This window comes from Vigna radiata, chromosome 5, assembly GCF_000741045.1.
Source record: "Vigna radiata var. radiata cultivar VC1973A chromosome 5, Vradiata_ver6, whole genome shotgun sequence".
NCBI classification, from domain to species: Eukaryota; Viridiplantae; Streptophyta; class Magnoliopsida; order Fabales; family Fabaceae; genus Vigna; species Vigna radiata.
The window spans coordinates 10,140,318-10,162,192 of NC_028355.1; the positions used below are offsets into that span (position 1 = coordinate 10,140,318).

At 30.1% G+C, this 21,875-nt stretch overlaps 1 protein-coding gene across 1 annotated transcript; it reads left to right on the forward strand.

Moving 5' to 3' along the window:
- The first annotated feature begins 9,358 nt into the window (after nt 1-9,358).
- On the forward strand, nt 9,359-12,754 carry LOC106760305 (probable WRKY transcription factor 43). The gene is made up of 2 exons (XM_014643758.2): nt 9,359-9,602; nt 12,506-12,754. Exons 1-2 carry the CDS (start codon nt 9,370-9,372, stop codon nt 12,705-12,707), a joined length of 435 nt encoding a protein of 144 aa, XP_014499244.1. The 5' UTR covers nt 9,359-9,369; the 3' UTR covers nt 12,708-12,754.
- Nucleotides 12,755-21,875: the final 9,121 nt, after the last annotated feature.

Genomic DNA, 21,875 nt, shown 5'->3' on the forward strand with positions numbered 1-21,875 from the left:
CATCGAATGCAACTTTTCTTGAAGCACTATTTGGATTTGTTTTTGTTCTTGTAGATGCTCCATAGATCTCATGCTTTGGTTGAGCCTTTCCTCCTACTAAAGGTCCATCTTCCTTAGTGCCTCCTGACTCATAGATTCACTGCTTCTTTGTGTGGGGCCAAAGTACTCACAAAAATCAATCGCCCCTCCTATCCCAAGCACACGTCTTGGGTGTTCGGGCATTTCAATGGTTGTTTTTAGAATTTCGTCCCTAGCTTGGCCAACAAAGAAACCCTGAGTTTGTTGTTATTTAACGCATGATAAACGATTATCTAAACGAGGTAATCGATTATGCATTTATTGTATGCACAACGATATAAAACATGCTTGAAAGATCCAATAATTGCGCGTGATAATCGATTATGATAAGTCATAATCAATTAGGGATAATTGATTATCCTAAGTTGGTAATCGATTATTCCAGAGGCAAAATGAGTTTTTAGAAAACTTTTAAAACCTCCGTGTTAATCGATTATTGTAGAGCTTTTCTTGCTCCAAAATGAATTTTAAAGCATACAATACATGGAATCAAAGATGAGCAACACCCTACACATAAATCTATTGAATTACAAAGGCTTTAAGATTGAACAGGTCTTCATGAAGGTCTTTTTGTAACTTGAGCACTTGAGACTTGACTTTGAGACATCATCAAAACCTCTAAGCTTCATCTTTATGCTTACAACTTTTGAGTGAATTTCTTATGAGACATACTGTATAAAAGTTTCACCAAGTAAAAAGTTAATACTTTCACAGTTTTCTAAAAGAGAAATCACAACTTTGTTGGAAATAAAACAAAAATTGAAAAATAGGAAACAAAAAGAGAGAAAAAAAATCCTAATTAATATTCGTCTTCCCCACACTTATTTCAAAAATTATATTTTATAAACTTATTTTAGGGGGGAGATAGAAAACTTTTGAAATTTTGACTCACTATGTCCATATGTTAAAATTTATTTTCTTTAATTTTATGAAGTACAAGTCATTGTGTACAATTTTATTAAGTTTTAAATTTTTATTTTTAATAAAAACAAATAGTTTTAAAACTTTAATAAAAAAAATTTCTATTTATGCTAAAAACAGAAAATAAACATGCATGCATCTTAATATTTTTATCAACAATGAATTTAAAAACTAAGTTGTTTTTCTGTTTCAACAACCTTTCTTCTTGTTAATACAACATGATGGAGGCTACAAGTAACAACAAAATTTTAGAATTACATATAAGTGTTAATTCCACCATCCACTCCTATCTGAGATTCCCTTATACTATAGAGTTTAGAGCACTTCATCACGACATAAAAGATGTACCTCTAAAGTTGGATATATATGAATCAAGGATTTTTAATATTAATTGAGAATTTACTTTAATTAAAGTTAGAAACTTTCGTGTGATTGAATGAGTTTTTGCTTCAAATTGAGAATGTATTTTGATAAGTGGTAAAAACCTTAACAAGAAGTAGTCAAGAATGTACTTTGGTTAATTAGTTTTTTAATTGATATAACAGGTAAAAGAATAGACATGATTAGGCATAGTAATATTTAATTGAGAATGTACTTTGGTTAAATTTGCTATGACTAATCTATAAAGTTCCTGTTTTAAATTGAGAATACTTTGGTTGATAGTGAGAACACAACAAACTAATTGAGAATTTACATTGATTAATTTGAAATTCTAAGATAATAATTAATTGAGCAATAGTCTTTAGATGACCAATGATGAATCCTATTTTGAAAAAAATAGTGAATCAACCTATTTTCTTTATCATTGTTTTTATCTTTTTAAATCTTTTTATAATATTCTTTCTATCTTTTGTTATTTTGTTCTTTAATCTTTTATTTTCCTTTAATTACTTCTATTATTTCATTTGACTAATCCCTTTTGTATAATTTTTATAAGAACTAATTTGTTAGAAATAAATTTCGTGTTCTTTGGGAGACGACTTAGGGTTGATTTTTTTTTTGTTAACTACTATCTTAACAATATTCAAGTTGTTAATTATAGTTTAGTAGTATTAATTTGATCGCGTCAACGACAACGTTATCAATTATGATTGGATTGGTACTCATAAATTCCGCTTAAAAAAAATCCAAACAAAACCAAACTTAATATCCGAGTTAAAAAAAATCCAAACAAAATTTGATGACACTTAAAGCACAATGATAGAGAAATAAGACCTCAAAGCATAAAAAAACACATGTAAGCAAAGAATGGTTTGGGAGGAAAAACAAAATTGAAGAAGAAAAAGAACTAGGTCAAAAGGGTTTTTGTTTCTAAGGAGGAAAAGAGAGAAAAAGAATAGAAGAAGAAGAATGAGACTAAGTGAGTTTCACTGCAAATTTGGTGGAGAGAAGAGAAGAAAGTCAAAGACGATAAAAAGAAGAAAAGAAAGTGAAAAAGGGAATGAGTAAATCAGAAAAAGGAAAACGAAAAATTTACTTAAAAAAATTAATGATTCTTGAGTTTTTATTATAGGTAATTATCTACATGTAATAATATCTTTTTAAGTTTATTATAAAAATGTCACCACATTTAATTATTAAGATAGGTGATGAATTAACTATTATAGAAAATATATATTATGATAGGTCTTCTTATATTTGTCATAATACGTTTTGAGTTTCAATTTTACCATCACGTTTATATATTATGACAATTTTTAAAGTACATAATAATTCTTACTTTTAGACGAACATGTCACCAGTCAGTTTAGTATGATAGATGGATTTCATAATAAGTCGTTATAAAATGTGTGTTTTCCACTTGTGAATACATCCACAAGACACTTTTATGCTAAATAAATCTAGTTCACAAGAGATTTGACGGAATTCGTAGTTACATTATCTAAGGTTGGAGCAATTTTAACTGGCATTTAATTCAGATTAACAATTTATGAAAAAAAATTAATAAAACTCGGTTTTATATTATACAAAGATGGATTGAGGTTATAAATAGGCCTGACATTTAATATATTTGCCTGCCCTGCAACCTGTGCTTGCGTGTGTTTCTCCGATCCAATCCCTTCCCAGTACGTTTATGAAAGATTTTGACTAATTAATCTTTTAATCGTTAGTTTTCGTCTTTAACGTACGATTTAGTAAGTGCTTTATACATCAATAGCTTGTTAAATAATTGAGTTTAAACTTAAAGATGTCAAATATTCTCAGTATATATATTGTATACATTTAGGATCTCAAATTTCATAGATAAATTATATCCACAAAAAAATTAAAAATATTATTTGCAACTTGCTAGTAGACATTTGGTGAGTGCGTGTAGTCATCAGTAATCAGTCTTACTATGACCTAATTGAAGTACATGCATGTCATGATTCATGAAATGTTTCACTGTCGTGTCGTGTATTCCATGTTGGTCATAAATATAATAAAGCTTATTCTATGCCAACTTGGTCACGTCTTTTTAGTTGTGGGGTTCAAACTCAAGCTAGCTTTTCACTACATTTGAGGGGTTTTCTTTGTATAAAATATTTATTAACGGAGAAAACAAGAAAGGAAAATTTGTAATTTGTAATGTGATTATCTTTTTATTTAAAATTATATATTTTATTTTTTATATTTTTTACTCGGTTTTTATTTATTTTTTAAAATAAAAATATAGTCATTTTCATTACATAATTGTTAACAACATTAGAAAATGAAAAGTCGATTCAAATATTTTCTCTTTTATCTAATTTCCTCTTCTCATTAAAAAAAATTATTAGTAGTCAAAATCCATATGAAACATTAAAAATTTACTAATAACAACTTTTTTTTACAAATTTCTTATAGATAAAAATTTGTCAAAATGTAATTGGTAATATTTATCAATGTAAATTTATATCCATTAGTAATTATTGAACGAAAAATTTGTTTCACTACAAGAAATAATAAAATTATTGGCGGATATATACAAACATATATATGTCTGTCAGTAATGTGTATTTACCGATGGATTTACCAACGTCGCGATCCTTCGATAAGCATCTCATATTAGGGACTTGGGAAATCAAATTTCCCTCTTCTCTAACATTTTGGTTTTTCATCTTTGTTCACGTTCATTCCCAAAGTCGTCACCCTCCGTGGCATAGCTACCTTCGACGTGTGGTTCCCTATTTGTAGAGGTAGAGTCGCGTTCCTCCAATCACAAAGTTCTTCATCTTGTTTTGCATAGAGGCATTCAATTAGCCTTCGTTGGTGCTTGGTTGCCTCATTCATAATGTTGTCGTCCCTCATCAGCCTCTATTGTGCCCTTTTTATGCTTCACCAAAGCCCACGCCTAAAAAGTCCTGTGAGTTGTTCCATTTTATCAAATTAGGTTTTGATAATGTGTGTGTACATGTGACACTACATTATGTGCAATAAGAAATTGAATGAGTGTGCCCTGTTGTGCATACTCTTAGGAGGTATTACATAAATTCTGATAATGTGTAATTTCTACTATCAAACAAAATAGTTGATAGGTTTCATGTTATAATTATAGAGCTTTTGGTGGGTTGTTGAATGCTAGATGGAAATTGTTCATATTGTTAGGTGTATTAAGTCATGCTTTGATATTGTCCACACTTATTATTTATTCTGGTTATTGGTTGTTGTGAATAACAAAGCTATTATGTTTATTATGATGCGCTAATATGGTTTAGATGTTCTTTTATGGCATGGGTATTATGGTTCATAGTTGTTTTGAATGAATTACAGTTTTGGAAAACTTTGCTTAGTACTGAGTATCTATTATAATTGTTAATACTACTGTGTGGGCAATCATGAACCTACTGGATGTGTTTTTGTGATGTTGTATGACTACTTTAGGTGTTGGAAATTCGTACTCGGTTGGAGTGATTTTGGTTTGGGTGGAAAGTAAACAGCTTTATGCGAGCCAATTGTGAGATGTGAGAAACTCTAAGGGTTATTCTTGACTTGTTTAAGAATAGGAAATGGTCAGGATAGTTGGCTGTGAACACCCTTAAGTTTCGCATCTCACTTCCGCCTTTGTGATGGGAAAGAGCACTCTTCAGAATATGTGAGACTATTGGCTGCATGAATTTGGAAAAATCCAAAACAATATCAATTTCTTTTTACTTGGATACATTAATTTTTTTTTTGTGGTTCCCTTTTGCTTGTGTAATTTCATATTTTTTCAACCTTGAGCTTTCCTTTGTCCTTGTTTGATTGTTTTCTGTTTTGTTTCCTTGATTCGTAGTTTTGCTACCTTTAATTTTATTTGAGCCATTTTTTTTTTGTTTTTTAGGTCTTTTTTCTCCACCATTGTCTAGGAAGTTGTCCTTGTTTCTTGGCCTCTTGGAGTGCTTTATGTCTCTTGATTGTGTGACCAATTTAAGTGTGGTAACTTGTTCCTCTTTTACTTGATTGTGCGTCTAGTTTTCAGTCATGTACTAACTTGGATTGCATTATTTCCTAAAGTCATATTTCTTTTATTAGTATACATTGGTACATCTAGCTTCTTTTGTCCCAATAATTTCAAAGGTTCAACTCCATTTTGTTATTGATATTAATTAGAAATAATAAACGTTTATATGATGGTTTAATTGATTGTTATAAGTCCATATAAATGACCTATTGTTACATTGTCATAGAGGTCAACTTTTTACACTTGGCATCTTGAATTACTTTTGATGATTAATATTTGTGCCTTTGACAACTTTTTTATTGGTTAATTATGGCTTATGAGTTACCTGTTTATTTGAGAAAACTGACATAGAGGTCGTGCTCTTATAATGAGATTGTCAGTTTCAAACAACTGACATTGAGGGACGACTTTACCAGTTTCAAACAACTGATAATGAGATTGCTACCCGAGACTTCATAGCTACAGTCCACCATCCCTCTGACCTAGTACGACCCTCTCCATCATGCTCCTTCCTAGAGTTCCCCACATCAGTCCAACCTACACTAGTCCAGTCCAGATAGTCCGAGCTACACTAGTCTAGCCACCTTTAGAGCAACATGACGATGAACATTAACAAGACCATTTTGATGATGACTATATATTATTAGTTAATTTGTTGATGAACATACTTCTTCTATAACTATGATGGTGTTTTTACACCTGCTCATGTTTTACAAATATATAATTTATTAGTCTAGATGAACATGTTTAATTGGAAATACAAGTTGTCAAACTTGAACATCGACATATATTTTGTAATTCCATATTGTTTATTGCATTAGTGATTGAATTATTGTGGGTTGCATATTTCTCACAACTTTGATTGTGTCATTGGGGTTTTAAAATATTATGCACGTCTGTGGTTTAAAAATATTATGTAGATCTGATTGTGTACTTAGATAATTAACCAATACAATTTGCACCTGAATCTTTCACGTCCTTTTCGACGGACTTACCGACAACCTATTCTTTTGTTAATTACCGACAGTTTTTTCCTTTGATAATTAGCGACGACCTTTTCCTTCGACAATTACCGACAGTATTTTCCTTCGGTAATTAGTGACAGGCTTTTCCTCTAGTAATTACCAATGGAATAGGTCATAAGTACCGTTAGTAATGATAATCGGAAATGGTATTACCGACGAATTGTTGGACATAGACAATTCGTCGGAAAAAGTGTATTACAGACAAAATTTGGCTATTTTTAATGGATTCTGTCTGTCGGTAAAACCTGTATTTTTGTAGTGTCCATTTATTCTATCGGTAAATACCATGATTTGATTAATCTTCTTCTTCCTATCTCTTTCTTCTTACTTTTACGGTTTCATTGTTTTATTTCTAAATTATGACTCCTATGGTGGGTTCTCATTTGCTCGCGATGGCATGGAGGACCTGTTGTGGTTTACGATATATAGTGTCGTGGTGATGATCAGGTCTGTTGGAACCATGGGTTACTTCTATGTCATCCTCTTTGCAGTGCTTAAGTGCAACCATTTGCTCTTCATTTTGGTGAGCAACATTGTGCTGGCCACATGGAGTAATGTTTCTGACGAGAGAGGTTCTCGGTAGCTTAAGTAGTGTGGTGGTGTGCATCATTTTTCCAAATCTGTCATAACAGCGGTGGCAAGTTCACGGTGAAGCTTTAGTGGTTTGTGAGGCATGCTTCTTCTCCCTTGCACCTCTAATAATACCTGTGGTGGTTTTTGGTATACATGAAATGAAGATGAAAAGGCTTGGATGGAGAAGAAGAAACATACCAATTTGGAGAGAGTTGTTGTACATAGGAGAGGATGAGAAAAAGGGTATGTGCTAATACTGAACGTGAGATTCAACTGAGAAACTTGCCACTCTTTTTACCTATTGATTTGTGTAATAAGTTATGTAAATACCAATGAATTATTCCATCAGTAATTCATGTTTCATTTATTAATGAAGTTTATCGATAAAAAAATTTATGATTAAATTCGTCAATAAAATTTATCAATAATCAAATCTCAAAACTTGTCTATAAAATTCATTGATAATTCAAATTTATGGACAAATTTATTTCCGTTGGTAATTCAATTTCTTTATCCATATTTTTTTAGCAACCTCTACGTTAGGCCTACGAGTCTATTGCATTGGTCCATTGATGGCAAATCCCGTTACAACAATAAATCGCATTTTATTTCAATCAAAAGCTATTCTAGTTGGAGTGGTAGTTCCAAAAACGAAAAAACTAAGTAGATTCTCAGTCATTCTTTGACGATGTTGCGTGACAATTTTTACAAATTTCAACTTTTTTTTATGTGCTTTCACCGCCGTCAATTTGGCGAGGCTTCAACCATCTTCATCTTACCCCCTCACCAAATTAGTAGATCTGTTGGGATCATGTCGACATAGAAAGGATTGAAGATGAGAAGAAGATTTGGACTAACACATGATTGTCTTCTAATATTGTTAAGTTGAAATTTAAGGAAAGAGGAGTACATTAATTTTATTTTAAAAAAATATGAACTCAATTAATGAAAAAATAATCATAAACTTAAATATAATGATTAAATTAGTAATTAAAGCAAAAGAAAATAATTTAAGTTTCTTCTATAAATTTAATTTAATTTATTGATTTATGAACATAAAGTTTTAGAATACTAACCAAATTAGATATATGAGTTTATTTTAATCTATGCAAATATAATCTTTTTTTTTCTCTATAAATACTTATAGATGTGATTATATAAATAAAGCGTAAACTCAATAACTAAACAAAAAAGATAAAATTCTCGCCCATACCTTTTGCATACCCATTTTTTTTCAGTACACTCTATTGACTTTTCAAACAATAATTATCATCCATTCATAAAATACACTAAGCAATGCACTTAGAAACAAACTTCTCTATTCATAAGTATGGGGCATTAGATTAAATAGTTACGAAGTATTTGATAATTGTTCTATTATTTTATTATTACTTGAAAGTAAAAACTATCTCAATTCATACCATATAAATTGAATTTATCTTTAATCATAAACTTTGTCATATAATTTTATTTATAATTCTCTATCTATAAAACAAGTGAATCTATCTTAAGAAATAATTATTCTCCACAACATAATGCGCAGATCCTCTTTTGACATATAAAACCTCTTTTCTAAAATTAACCGTGGGACGTAATACTTTGTTCTCAACATAGGCCTTAAATTTATTAGATTCCCGAGTATTTAACAACTAACGAGTTTTTTCTATAAGGCGATACAAAGATCCAATGATAGACATATTTTTTTATTTTATTTATATATTTTTCTTTCTATTTTTGTTTTTATCTGATCATATATTATAGGTTTAAATCTTTTTTGGTCCTTAAGTTATAAGTTGGTGTTCAGTTTAGTCTCCGCTTTAAAAATAGTAAACCTTTAGTCCCTAAGCTATAAAATATGTATCAAATCAGTCCCAGTCGTTAACGGTTGAGACTGACTTTTTGGTGGATGTATGGGTGATCTGAAATATTTGCATACTTACATTATACAAAGTTGTTCCTACGGACTTTTAAACACATATTTCTTAGCAACTTACTTTTAAACACATATTTCTTAGCAACTTAGGGACTGATTTGATACATATTTTATAACTTAGGGACCAAAGATTTACATTTTAAAAATCGAGGACTAAACTGAATACCAACTTATAACTTAGAAACCACAAAAGGATTTAAACCTATATTATATAAATTTATCATGTTTATGATTTCATAGTAAATGTACCTAAAGGAAAAGACACTATCTCTGAAGCAGTGGAATTCAATCTTGACTTGGATACCGCCCTATCTTTTTCCTTTTGAATGTTGATCCATCGCCATCAACTTTTGTTGATTGTATGTGTATATATACATACAACATATCACTTTTTTTCAATACAGCTTTCTTGCTAGTGTTAGCTAGCCTAGTTTTGAATGGAGAAACACCAAGTTATGCTCCATACCGCATCTACATCAACAGCTTTATCATCTCATTTTAAAGATGTTGAGAAACAGGTTTCAGAGATATCATCTCAGAACCAAAGTGACAAGGAAGCTAAGCACCACCGATATGCATTTCAAACCAGAAGCGCTGTTGATGTTCTGGATGATGGCTACCAGTGGAGAAAATATGGGAAAAAGATAGTCAAAAACAATACTTTTCCAAGGTTAGTGTCACACACTGCTACTTTATATTTTAAATAGAACTTTCAGTCTTTTTTTCAATCAAATGCAGGGGAATCTGAAGTCCACTTATTCTTCAATGTTAATAGTCTCTATCTATTAGAAATAAGATAAAATTAAAATATATAAATAAGATGTAAATCTCATTTTATTAACTAGTTATTTGAGATTGAGTTATTTTTTCTTATTAAGTCTTTCTTTCGTTATAAATCCAAAACTGTAAATCTTTTGTTTACTCGAACTACTCAGCTTTTTGGATAAATAGAGTGGAGGTAGTCGAATAAACATTTATATTTAAGGAGTTGAGTTCACCAACACATAAATTTGTATATCTATGTGTTGTTCATTTCACTGATTTCACTAATATTTAAGGTCTTGTTCACTTGAGTAAATTTAAAAGAGAGTAATTGAGTGGATTTGACGGTAATTTTTTGTTGTTGTTTATTTGAGTGAATTTAGAAGTAAACGAGTGTGGATTTAGAAGTAAAGTTTGTGAGAATTAGTGTAGAATATAATTTATGTGACAAATTAAAAAAATTTAGTGCTCAATCCACTCTCACTTATCTCTAAATCTATTCAAATAAACAACAAAAAAATTATTTTCAAATCATCTCAATTACTCTCTCCCAAATCCACTAAAGTGAACAAGGTCTAAGTGAAGGAACCTAAAAACTCTCAATAAACACATTTGAATTCTCACTCTTCAAAACATTATAAGATTTCAAAAATATATAAAAGAAAAAATCTCAGAGGCAATAATTTAGGATGCCGTTTTTAATTTAGAAAATATAAAGTGTATGACTTTTACCACTGAATATACTTAATATAGGAGTAGTATAAAATCGTGGTATTATGCATTTTCTATAAGTTATCATCTCCAGGCTTATTTGTGTTTCTTTTTAATTATATATTAATGATCCTCCTTATATGTACTCATTGATAAACTAATTTTAACGCATTAAACTCCATTATTACTAGGGCTGGACAAAAATAACTAATTTGTAATGTACTGCAGTTAACTGTACTATATTGTACTAAAAAATAACTAATCCATTTCTAGTAATAGTTCAGTATACTATCTTATGGTTCAGTTTTGGTTCAGTTTTTAAAAACTGAACTGATAACAGTTACAGTTAACTGTGAGAACTGTATCTACTCTTACATCTTTTCTAATTTCAGTTCAATTGTTTCATCTTGTCAAGTAAACTTTATTTAATAATAAAATATTAATAAAAATAATTGTTCATATAAAAAAATAATTTTTTAAAACAACTTTTTTAACAAAAATTATATTTTTATCAATAAAAATAAAAAATGTAATTTATATTTTTATATTTTTTAAATAAATAAATAAATAAATAAATATATATATATATATATATATATATATATATTTATACATATATTTATATTTTTTTCATTAATAAAATAAATAAATAATAAAATAATTTTTAATAATAAAAGAAATATAAATAAAATAGAAAATAATAATATTAAATAATTAAAAATCAATTTATTAGACACTTATNAATAAAATAAAATAAATATTAAAATAAATTTCAATTAAAAAGAACATGTATTGTTATACTATTTAGTTTAAAAATTAGTACAATTCAGTTTAAAATTAGTATAATTAGTAGTTCAGTTTATATTGTAGTTTAGTTAAAATTAGTACAGTTTTCAATTTAGTTAATAATTCAGTTAGTGCAATTTACAATTCAGTCTAGTTCAGTTAGTGCAGTTTACAGTTCAGTTAATAGTTTAGTTAGTGCAGTTTACAATTCAGTTAATAGTTCAGTTCATATTGCAGTGCAGTTCAGTTTGATAAAACAATAAATAGTTCAGTTCAGTTTGTCTGAACTGTTTTCCAGTTCAGTTCAGTTTGTCTGAACTGTTTTCCAGTTCAGTTCAGTTTGTCTGAACTGTTTTACAGTAAAGTTTTTAGCAGTGCAGTACAGTTCAGTTCGATTTGCCTACCCCTAATTATTACATCTTGATTTATTACAAATTGAGTTAAAAATGATTTTGTTCAATTTGATTTATTTTTTGGTAAAGTAAAAGTAATTTCGTTTGGCTTAACCTACCATAAATTTGTAGGTTAGGTGAATTAGTTTATTTATGAAATTTTAACTCTTCTAATTTATTTTATATATTCATGAAAGTACAATAAAATAAATTAACTCTACTAATGTTTTTTTATATCAATACAATGTTTTTATCTATTTCAACTAATATTATTATAATAATACAAAGTAAATATCAACTTACATAATTTAGTTAGAAAAGAATTAAACATTCAAACTATTTAAATATTACTAATAAAACATTTTAGTCTTTAAAAGAATTAATGGTCAATCTACGTAATTAGATAAATAATTATAATAAAATTTTATGAAAACATTGTAAAAAAGTAATAAAAGATTATTTTTAATAGACTGAGTGAAACCACTTTCCATTCCGTTTAGAATCAATTTAACCCAAAAAAACTATTTTTTTTTTCAACTTAACTTAATTCGAATTCTTAGTAAGTGGAATTTAGTTAAGAGTTTAAGCCTACTTGGACATCTCTAATTCTACGTGCTAGACATGATGTTGTAACAAAACAATAAACTAAGGTTAGCATGAATAGGAAATTTGCAATTCTGCATTTTGATTTGAAAAAAATTCTTTTAAGAATTATTTTTTGACAACTTTTTATAAAAGTAATAATTTGTAATTGATTTGTTTCAAATATTTTTTAACAGACTTTTTATAAAAAAGTATACTGTTGTTAAAAAATTGTTAAAAATAGTTGTTAAAATATAAAGATGCTTTTGATTTTTGCATTTCTAATTGGTCTTTGCTTGATTATGCATACTCTAAGTACAATTTTAATTTGCTTCTTCAGAAGTTACTACAAGTGTGCTCATCGAGAGTGCAATGTTAAGAAACAAATCCAGCGCCATTCCAGCGATGAAGAGATCGTGGTCACAACCTACGAAGGGACGCATACACACCCTGTGGATAAGTCAGTGGAAACCTTCGACCAGATCTTGGGCAACCTACTCATAGGCAACCTATTCAATAATGCACCTCCCACATTGGAATAGAACATCAAGGAATTATCATTGGAAGCTAATCCCATTGTCTTCTTAAAACATAGCACCATGTCATCTTGAAACATAGTATGTTCTGTTATGGATTCGATAATAATAATAAAAGATGCATCTGTTTAGAAAAACCAAGTCATCAACTTCTATAAAGCAAGAATTTGTGAAGATGCATATACAATTTCGACTGTCTATACACTGAAATACTATATCATAATTGTAAACAGTTTATACATTCATGTTGGAACCAAAATCATGTGGCTTTCATCTCCACCGAAATTCTTCGTCGAGCACATGCACATGGCAATCACGAGCAAGATAACAGTAATTCCACCTATAAAAACAGCGTAATTCATTCTTCTAATGCTCTGCGTAACCCTAACACTAGCAACTCTCGTCTCTTCTATCATTGGCATAAAATTCGGCAATTTCTCTTTGTCGTGGTCATCATTGCCGTTATCACAGGCGAGACAAGATGACGAAGAGGAGCACAAAGAAGAAAGTTCATCGTGGGTACAGTAATCATGCACCCCTTCACTTCCATCATATTCATTATCAGAGTTACATAAAGACATTGATCTCACCTCATGATCATGATCGCTACTCTCATCTTCTGAAGTTGTTGACTGAAAAAGTCGTCGACCCTTCAACTTTCCTCTTTCGATAGCCTCACTACGCTCTTGGAGGATCTCTCTGACTGGCACGTCTTTGATTCTGGTGCCGTTCTTCCATGGTGAAGGGGGCGATGGTGACTCTTGTTGAAGGTTGAACATGAGTTCCCTGGGAGAATATTTGTTTGGCTTGTGAATGGTTTGGTTTGAATGAAGAAAGGAATGTCTGAGAGGTGCTTTTGGCATGGATTCCTTATAGGCTTCCCATTCTTGTTCCACCTTCTTGAAGAGTTGGTGGAATTCTTCTGTTCTTTTTCGTTTCTCTTTTCCTTTTCTTTGATAGCTTTCCATAGTGGGGAACTCTGAAACTGTTTATCTCTTTGTTTGTTATCTGTTCTATTTTAAGCTTCAACTTTTCTATCTTAATCTCATCATTCGTCTTGGGTTCTTGAAAAAAATAACTAATATTTAGCTTCTTCATCACTTGTTTTGAATATGATAAGATTAAATAACCACTTTTTCTTGAAAAAACTGAAATGTAAGATTTTTTAAAGGACAATTATATTTTAACAATTTCCTTTTAATAATTTTTTGACAACAGGACATGTGTCACCATTTTATTGGTATGTTTGAATCTATTCTAAAAAAATATTTTAAACGGACCAATCACAAATTGTCACATATACGTTGTCAAAAAGTTGTAAAAAAAAATTGTTAAAAAGACTTTTTCCTTTTTTAAATGATTAGAAATAATTAGTTTAGATTAGCAGAATCTGTCTAGATTTACTTGTCATGAATAAGAAATTCTATCAGGATCCTATTTTAAAACCATCACATAGAACTTATTGTTTTTATTATAAGATTTAGTTACTTATTTTTTTATCAGGATCCTATTTGGTTAATTTGTTTATTTGTCAACTTATAAACTTCATTTTCTTAATTACTTCTAATTATAATTAAATTAATACAAATATTATAATTAATTAGGAGATGCATAAAAAAATTCGATTGAGAGTGGTAAGGGGTTAAGAAAATTAGGTAAAGAAGTAAAAGGTTAATTTAAGAGGTTGGAACTAAAATGCACATTATCAAGAGATTAATAGAGATGAGAATTTTACTATTTAATTGGGTAATGCAATTTATGATATCTGTTAGTATTTTAGCATGTGTACAAAAGTAAAATAAATATTTATTTTATGTAATTCAAATTTACTATAAATATATTTGAAAATATAAACTATATTATGTTAAAATTTTGGAAAAATATATTTCAGATTTACAAAAAAGAATTGTGTTAGTTGTTAATAATTTCTGTTGAAAAAATAAAAAATAAAAAATAATTTTTCAAAACTATATTGAGAGAGATACGGGATAAAAAAAATGGAAAAATCTCTTACTAAATAACAGTCAAACTCACATTGTTTTAAAATAGAATAAGACAATTAAAGATGTTATTATTTTAGGAATATCTTTTTAATAAGTTCAGTTCAAATGTTATTTCTTTTCAATTAAATAACTTTAAATTTACTCCTGACTAAATTTAACATTTTAATACTTGTGAAAAAAAAACATTTCTTTTGTAAGGTTGAAGAAAATAGGAGTTTAAAAAGTAAAGTAGTTTTGAAATTTTGGATTTTTGTTTGGAAATTAGTATTTTTGAGTGTATATTTTTGCTAGAATATAATTACGTTATTTTTTTATTTTTATATTTTGTTTAGGGACAAAAGATTCTTTTATCTTTATTTAATTGTTGTAGAAATTAATTAAGCGGGTGCAAAAAGAAAAAAACATGCAAATTAAATAATCTGGATATTTAATAAAATTATATTATGTAAATCTTTCAGAAGATTTAATTGTTGTTATTTTAAAAATTAGTTAAATGAAAATTGAAAATATAATCAAGGTGGGTTTAAAGATTAAAAGAGATATTATTATTAGAAAATCATTATTATATATTGTTAGATATTTTAAAAGATTATATAGATATTAAAAAGATTTGGTGATGGATGATATTTTAAAATGTAGTTAAGAGAGAATAAGAGAGAAAACCTTAGTGATTTTAGAGAAAAAATGAGATATTTTATTAAAACCAAAAAGATAGAGATATAATAGAGGAAGATAAATAGGAGAATTGATGGAGATTGCTTTGAGAGGCTCCTTCAACATAAGATTATCTCCATGATGAGTTAAGGAAGCTTCTTCAAAGGGGTGGACTCCATGATGATCAATGAAAGTAGCAGAAGAAAATAGAGATGAAGAGATGAAGATGTTGGTGTTGTATGGTCTTGGTAGATGTACTTCTAGGAGGTTAGGCCAACCATGAAGGAGAAGGTATGAAGAAGTCTAGAAGAAGACAATTTCATTAGGTGAGAACATAAGAAGAGAAGTCTTGTAATTTTGGCAAAAGGATTTTACATTCAATCAAGTTCTAAGGATTACAAAAGGGTGCCTCTCCTTTTATAGGTGAAGGACAAGGCTATACTACATGGAAAACTTAACAGTTTTTCTATCATTAAATGAGGAGCCTAAGCATTAAATGAGGACACTAAGCATTAAATGAGGACCCTAAACATTAAATGTGAAGAGTCTTATGCTTTGCAACTAACTTAGTCAAAGCATTTAATGCAAAGGCTCCTTGCAACTAACTCCTTCCAAAACCCATTTTAACCTATTTCTAACCCATTTTTAACTCTTAAAGCCACCAAACCTTCTAAACAAAGCTAAACAAAGTGTCTTAGCCAAATACAAGGCCTAAAAATGAGTTATATTACATATTTGCAATAAGTGTTTTAAGATAAAAAAAAAGACTAAAATGTGACCCTCCATAAGAGTAGAAACCTTCAAGCTGCATCTTCTTTGACCATGATTCTTTATGAGAGGTCCAAAATCTTCTAAGGCTTTAAGGAAAGCAAGAACAAGCTTGAAAGTCCTTTTTCTTCTTCCAATCTCCTAGCCTTAGCTTAAGTTGATGGTCCCTTCATGGATCTCCATTTAGTTCCCAAAATGAATTCCATCAAGAAGAGTAAAAAGGGGTCTGCATTTTGTTACCCTAAAATAAAAAAATGAAAATTAGAAAGATAAGGGAAAGAAAAGACGTTTTCTAGGAGAAAAGAGGAAGAGTTGTAGAAAACTTAGTGCAAGGGAGGATTTGTGGTGTTTTTGAAGTTAAATAAAACTGTAGCATTGGTCAAGGTATAGGGAAGCTTACCATTGTTTGTTGCATGCTATGGATTCTAGATTTACTTGCATCAAAATACTTGTTTGATATTTGTTACACGATTATGATTATGATTATTTGTTGCTATTTTTGAACTAGGGTTTGTATGCGCATGGGAATAGGTGTTTGGTAATATTTGTGATAGGTTTTCCCTATGAATGTATTATGTATGTTTTGTTGGGTTATCCTAACTGTGGATTTGATGCTTAGAGAGAAAAAAGTTATGATGCTTGGGGATTTCCATGCAAATATATGTTGTAAGTGTTGGGTTATTGAACTCCCCTCCTATGTGGAGAATAGGCCAAATAATGTGGACCATTATGTCTCACTTTGTTTTAGTGGAGACAAGTCAGATTAGTAGGGCACATTAGTGTCATTTAAAGAGAGAACCTAAGTGAGAGAGAAAGAAAGAGAAGAAGTCACATTCCCGCATAACATAAAACCTTTACTGATGTTTTCGTCATTATGAAGTTCTTCATTGGATCGGGATGATTTTTTAACAATGGGTTCCACATCTATGGTTCTTCATTCTAACTGCTCGGATTGTCAATTAGAGATTTAGTTTGGGAAAAGACAGCCTCGCATCAACAATTATGGTTTGGAGAATTTTCATCTTTTTGGTTCTCATTTGTAAGCATTATGCTCAGTTAGTTTAGCTTATTGAAAACTCCATTTGGTGTTTTTATCATAGACTCTTTTTGCATCCTATTATTGATCACAGTGGATTTTTCTTTAGTTTGGAGGACTCGTGGTTTTATGGTGTTTTTGAAGTTATATAAAAACTATAGTATTGGCCAAGGTATGGGAAGCTTACCATTGTTTGTTGTATGTTATGCATTCTCGATTTACTTGCCTGAAAATACTTGTTTGATATGTGTTATATGATTATGATTATTTGTTGCTATTGTTGGGCAAAGGTTTGTATGTGCATGAGAATAGGTTTTAGGTAATATTTGTGATGGGTTTTCTCTATGAATGTATTATGTATGTTTTGTTGGATTATCCCAACAGTGAGTTTGATGCTAAGAGAGAACAAAGTTATGATGATTGGGGTTTGGATGCAAATATATGTTGTAAGTGCTGGGTTATTGGGTTCCTTCTTATGTGGAGAATAGGCCAAATAATGTGGATCATTATGTCTCACTTCGTTTTAGTGGAGATGGGTCAGACTAGTAGGGCACAATAGAGCCATTTGAAAAGAGAAGTTAAGTGTGAGAGAAAGGAAGAGAATAAGTCATTCCAATATAATATAAAAGCTACACTGGTATTTTCACAATTAATGCAGTTGATTAACATTTAATGCTTGGTCAAACACATTAAAAATATAGTCGTTAGACATGACAAACACTAACAGAATTGCAAAACATAACTAACTTAGTTGAATATCTTGCGCACACAGTCGACTATATAACAGTTCAATGCAGTTTTGAAAAACTTTCTCTTCAAAAAATTTCACAGCAAACTTTGAAAAAGTTTGTGCAAAGCCACGAGTTTTAATCGACTTACTTCATATGAAGTCGACTTAAAATTGTTGTTTTACCATACAAGTAAGGTTCAATAAAAGTGCATGTGGTTTTTCTTTTCTAAAACATATGTCATACATCGACATATAAAATCTCAATTATATATCACAGTGAAAAGCAATGAACATCACATAATCAACACAAACAATACAGACATGTTCTCATATGAACACAATCATAATAACACATATACACATGTGTTATTAATTATGTGTTGTCATCATAAAAAACCAGAAGCTATGAGATTGTAGGTTCAGCTAAACCAGTGTTCCCCCTATCAACAATGTCAACAATCTCCTCTTTTATTATGATGCAGAACCATGATTAATAAACAACCATGTTGTACAAAGCAATTCAGATTATCAATCACAAAATTCTCATATCATAAACATATCAATTTGTATCAGAGCAATTTGAAGCATTCTCATTTTGAATCAGAGAATAAACATATATCATTTCGTATCAGAGCTATCAAAGCATGTATCAGAGCTATATGTATCAAAGCATTCTCCCCCTTTTTGCGTTAGCGAAAAAGGTATGCATCGACAAACAGTACATAGATGCATCAGATAAACATAAACAACAAACAATGATGCTCCCCTCGTCACAAATAATCACATGAAAAATATATAATCTCCCCCTTAAATGTAGGCATGTGAAATATCTCAAAGAATATGCAATTCTCCCCCTACCGTTATGCATGTTTTATATTCAAAACCAAGATGCACAATGCAATATGCACATATCATATCAGAGCAATTATCAGCATATTTCAGTACTGTATCAGATTAGAAACTATATAAGCATATTTATGCAGCAGTGGTACAATATCAATCGACCAACACAATATAATGTCTCAAATATTTCAATCAATCATAGAATAGAGATATATTGAATATGAAATAATCAACAATTATATAATCAATCGAAAGATAATAAAATTCCAAATCATTGAATTTTTAAACCCTGTTAAACATAATCTATTGATCCACAGTCGCAATCGACTTCATTGCTTTCCATTTGAGTTGAATCTCCAGTTGTTCATCCAAAAGCAATGTTCCTGCAAAAAACCTTTCAAGATCTTTGCCAGATCAAGCATTTTAGAATCATTGTAATGCAAGAATTGTTACATGTAATGATAACGGTTCAAAAAACGTTATTTTCATACTTAAAATTGATACTAAATCATACCCTTTATGACTTAGAATTAGCTTGAAATCATGTAATTTGCTTAAGTTAGAGAATAAGAGAGTCAAAGTGGGTTTTCTTGGTTTTATGCTTGGTTTTCCTTTGTTTTGGCAGGATTTATCAAGAGTTTGATGAAGGAAGTGAAGGAAGAGAAGTCTTGGATGCAAAAGAAGGTGGAAAATTAAAGAAAAGAAGAATCGTACCCATCGTCGGGCAGTGAAACCACCGCCGGGCAGTGTGAGCTTCAATGCATTCTCTACCACGTGCTTAAGGGGCACTGCCAAGGGGTGAGATGGGAATCGCACATACCGTTGGGCGGTGCAACCCACATTCGGGCGGTGGACTCTTCAGTGGAATCTCTGGAGGACGCTCAAGCGGCAGCACTGAGGGGTGATACCAAGTGTCGTCCCCACCATCGGGCGGTGTACTTATGGGTTAAGGCTAAAATTCTGATATTTTTCTGAGTTATAAATAGATTTGCATGAACCAGAGCAGTTATCTTTTGGCAGAAAGGACGCAGAAACACATTTTACACACCTTGGAGGCGGATTTTGGATGCGAAAGCTCCGATCTATCAATTCTATGGTTATCTTTTCCATATTTTCCATTCAATTCATCTAGTTTGACCATGATTATGGTGAACTAAACTCCTTTTTTGTTGGGGAAAGATGTAATCCTATTTGAAACTCTCTTGTATTGAAATTCTTACTTTATTCATATGCTTTATTTATCAATAGTTTGAGTTTTCCTCCATTATATTGGCATGCTTTGTTTAAGACATTATTCAATAGCATAATCTTTGATTCTTTCTTTATGGACACTTATAGTTAGGTCTAGACATAAGGGAATTCTATTGATAATAATATTACCTAGACATAGGAATAGGAGGATCGATTGCCTAAAGCTTCTGTGCGAATGTAATGCATGAACAATTTCTAGGGAGACTAGACATAGTAAACTAGTAATTTGGAGTAGACTTTATACATCAAGATATTGATAGTAGGGGATTTTAGAAAGTGGCATGAACATTGATAAAACCATAAACTCTAACAACATCATTCATCCGTTGATAAAATCGGTAAAATGCACAATCAAATTCTTTGAACACAATTTAAGAGTAAGATTCCATCCAACCATGGTTTAGAAAATGCTCTATTTTATGCTTCTTTTTCCTTTCTTTGATAGAACCATATATTCATGCTTATTAAATATACAAACATTCACATGCGAGATAGGAAGAAAGAAAGAAAAAGGAATCATAAAGGCAATGTGAAATCATAAAAATAAATACCTACTCACAGAGAGGGGTATTGAAAACCCTATTTTTACCAAATTGGTCTGCTAATCCTGTTGTGCAATGGAAGACACCACCAAATCTTACATCCTCTCCAAAAACATAAGAGTTGTGAGAATGTGCAATAAAAGATAAGGAAGTACACCAGATATTCATGCTACACATAAAGAAAATATAAAATCATTTCTTTAACAGAAGACCCAAATCTAAAATAAATTTCTAGTTTTAACAAAAAATTAAAAATGAAAATGAAAAAACTCTAGAAATTGAATGTTTCTTGGAATGATGTTAGATGTTATAATGCTACAAATTCCAACGTAATACAAGAACACAACACAGAACTAATTCCAACTAGGTTGTTTCTACACAATAAGGAAATGGAAAGTGATGAGTGCATATTTATGTCCACATTTATGTTTTAGAATTCAAATTTTTTATGAGATTCTTGTGCTTAAATGACTGATTTAAAGTGAATTTGGGAGGATTGGATTTATTGGGTTTAGGAATTAAAGATGCTTAAAATGTGATTCTTAGTTGTGCAGCTGAAGTTAGAATTTTATTCATTTAAAGCATGAAATTGAATGGTCAAAGATGGTCCAATCTGGTCAACTCAGGGCTCTTATGCAATTTTGAAAAGAAAGAGGTCGCTAATGTGCAATTAGAGGAAAATTTGGACTTATGTGTAAATTTGAATAAAATAAAAAAGGGTTGAAATGTAATTTTGGGCAGTTTAAATCTATTAGATATTTTTAAAGATATTTTGGAGAAAATATATCTTAAGATATTTTACTTGATATTGTTAAATAATCACCTTATTTAACTATATCAATAAATATCAAAAGATAATATTTGCCAAATCTTTTTTGATCTAGAAAAGATATTATCAAATATTCTCAAAAACTGATTAAATCTGTTAAATATTTGAAAGATATTAGATATAAGATAAAAGATTTTATCAACAGAAGATTCAAAGTCCAAGCCCAATCAAGCCTATATAAAGAGACCCAAGGGACTTCAACCATTGACCACTCCTCTCTCTCTTATTTCATCATGTATTCAACTCCATTCATGGAGAGCTAAACATTTAGGGTTATTCTACTGTAATTTCATTATGGATTCTGAGGTTAAGTGAATTAATGCAATTGTTTATTTTGATTATTGATTTAAGTTGCTCTCTCTCTATGTCTTTCATCTCTCTATCATATTAAAAGCAAAGATTTTTGCATCATAATGTGTTTGAATCTACATGCATATTAATTATATGAGTTCAATGGTTTCTAGGTTAATTGAGAATCTACTTTGATTGAATTTAGAAACTTTCGTATGATTAAATGG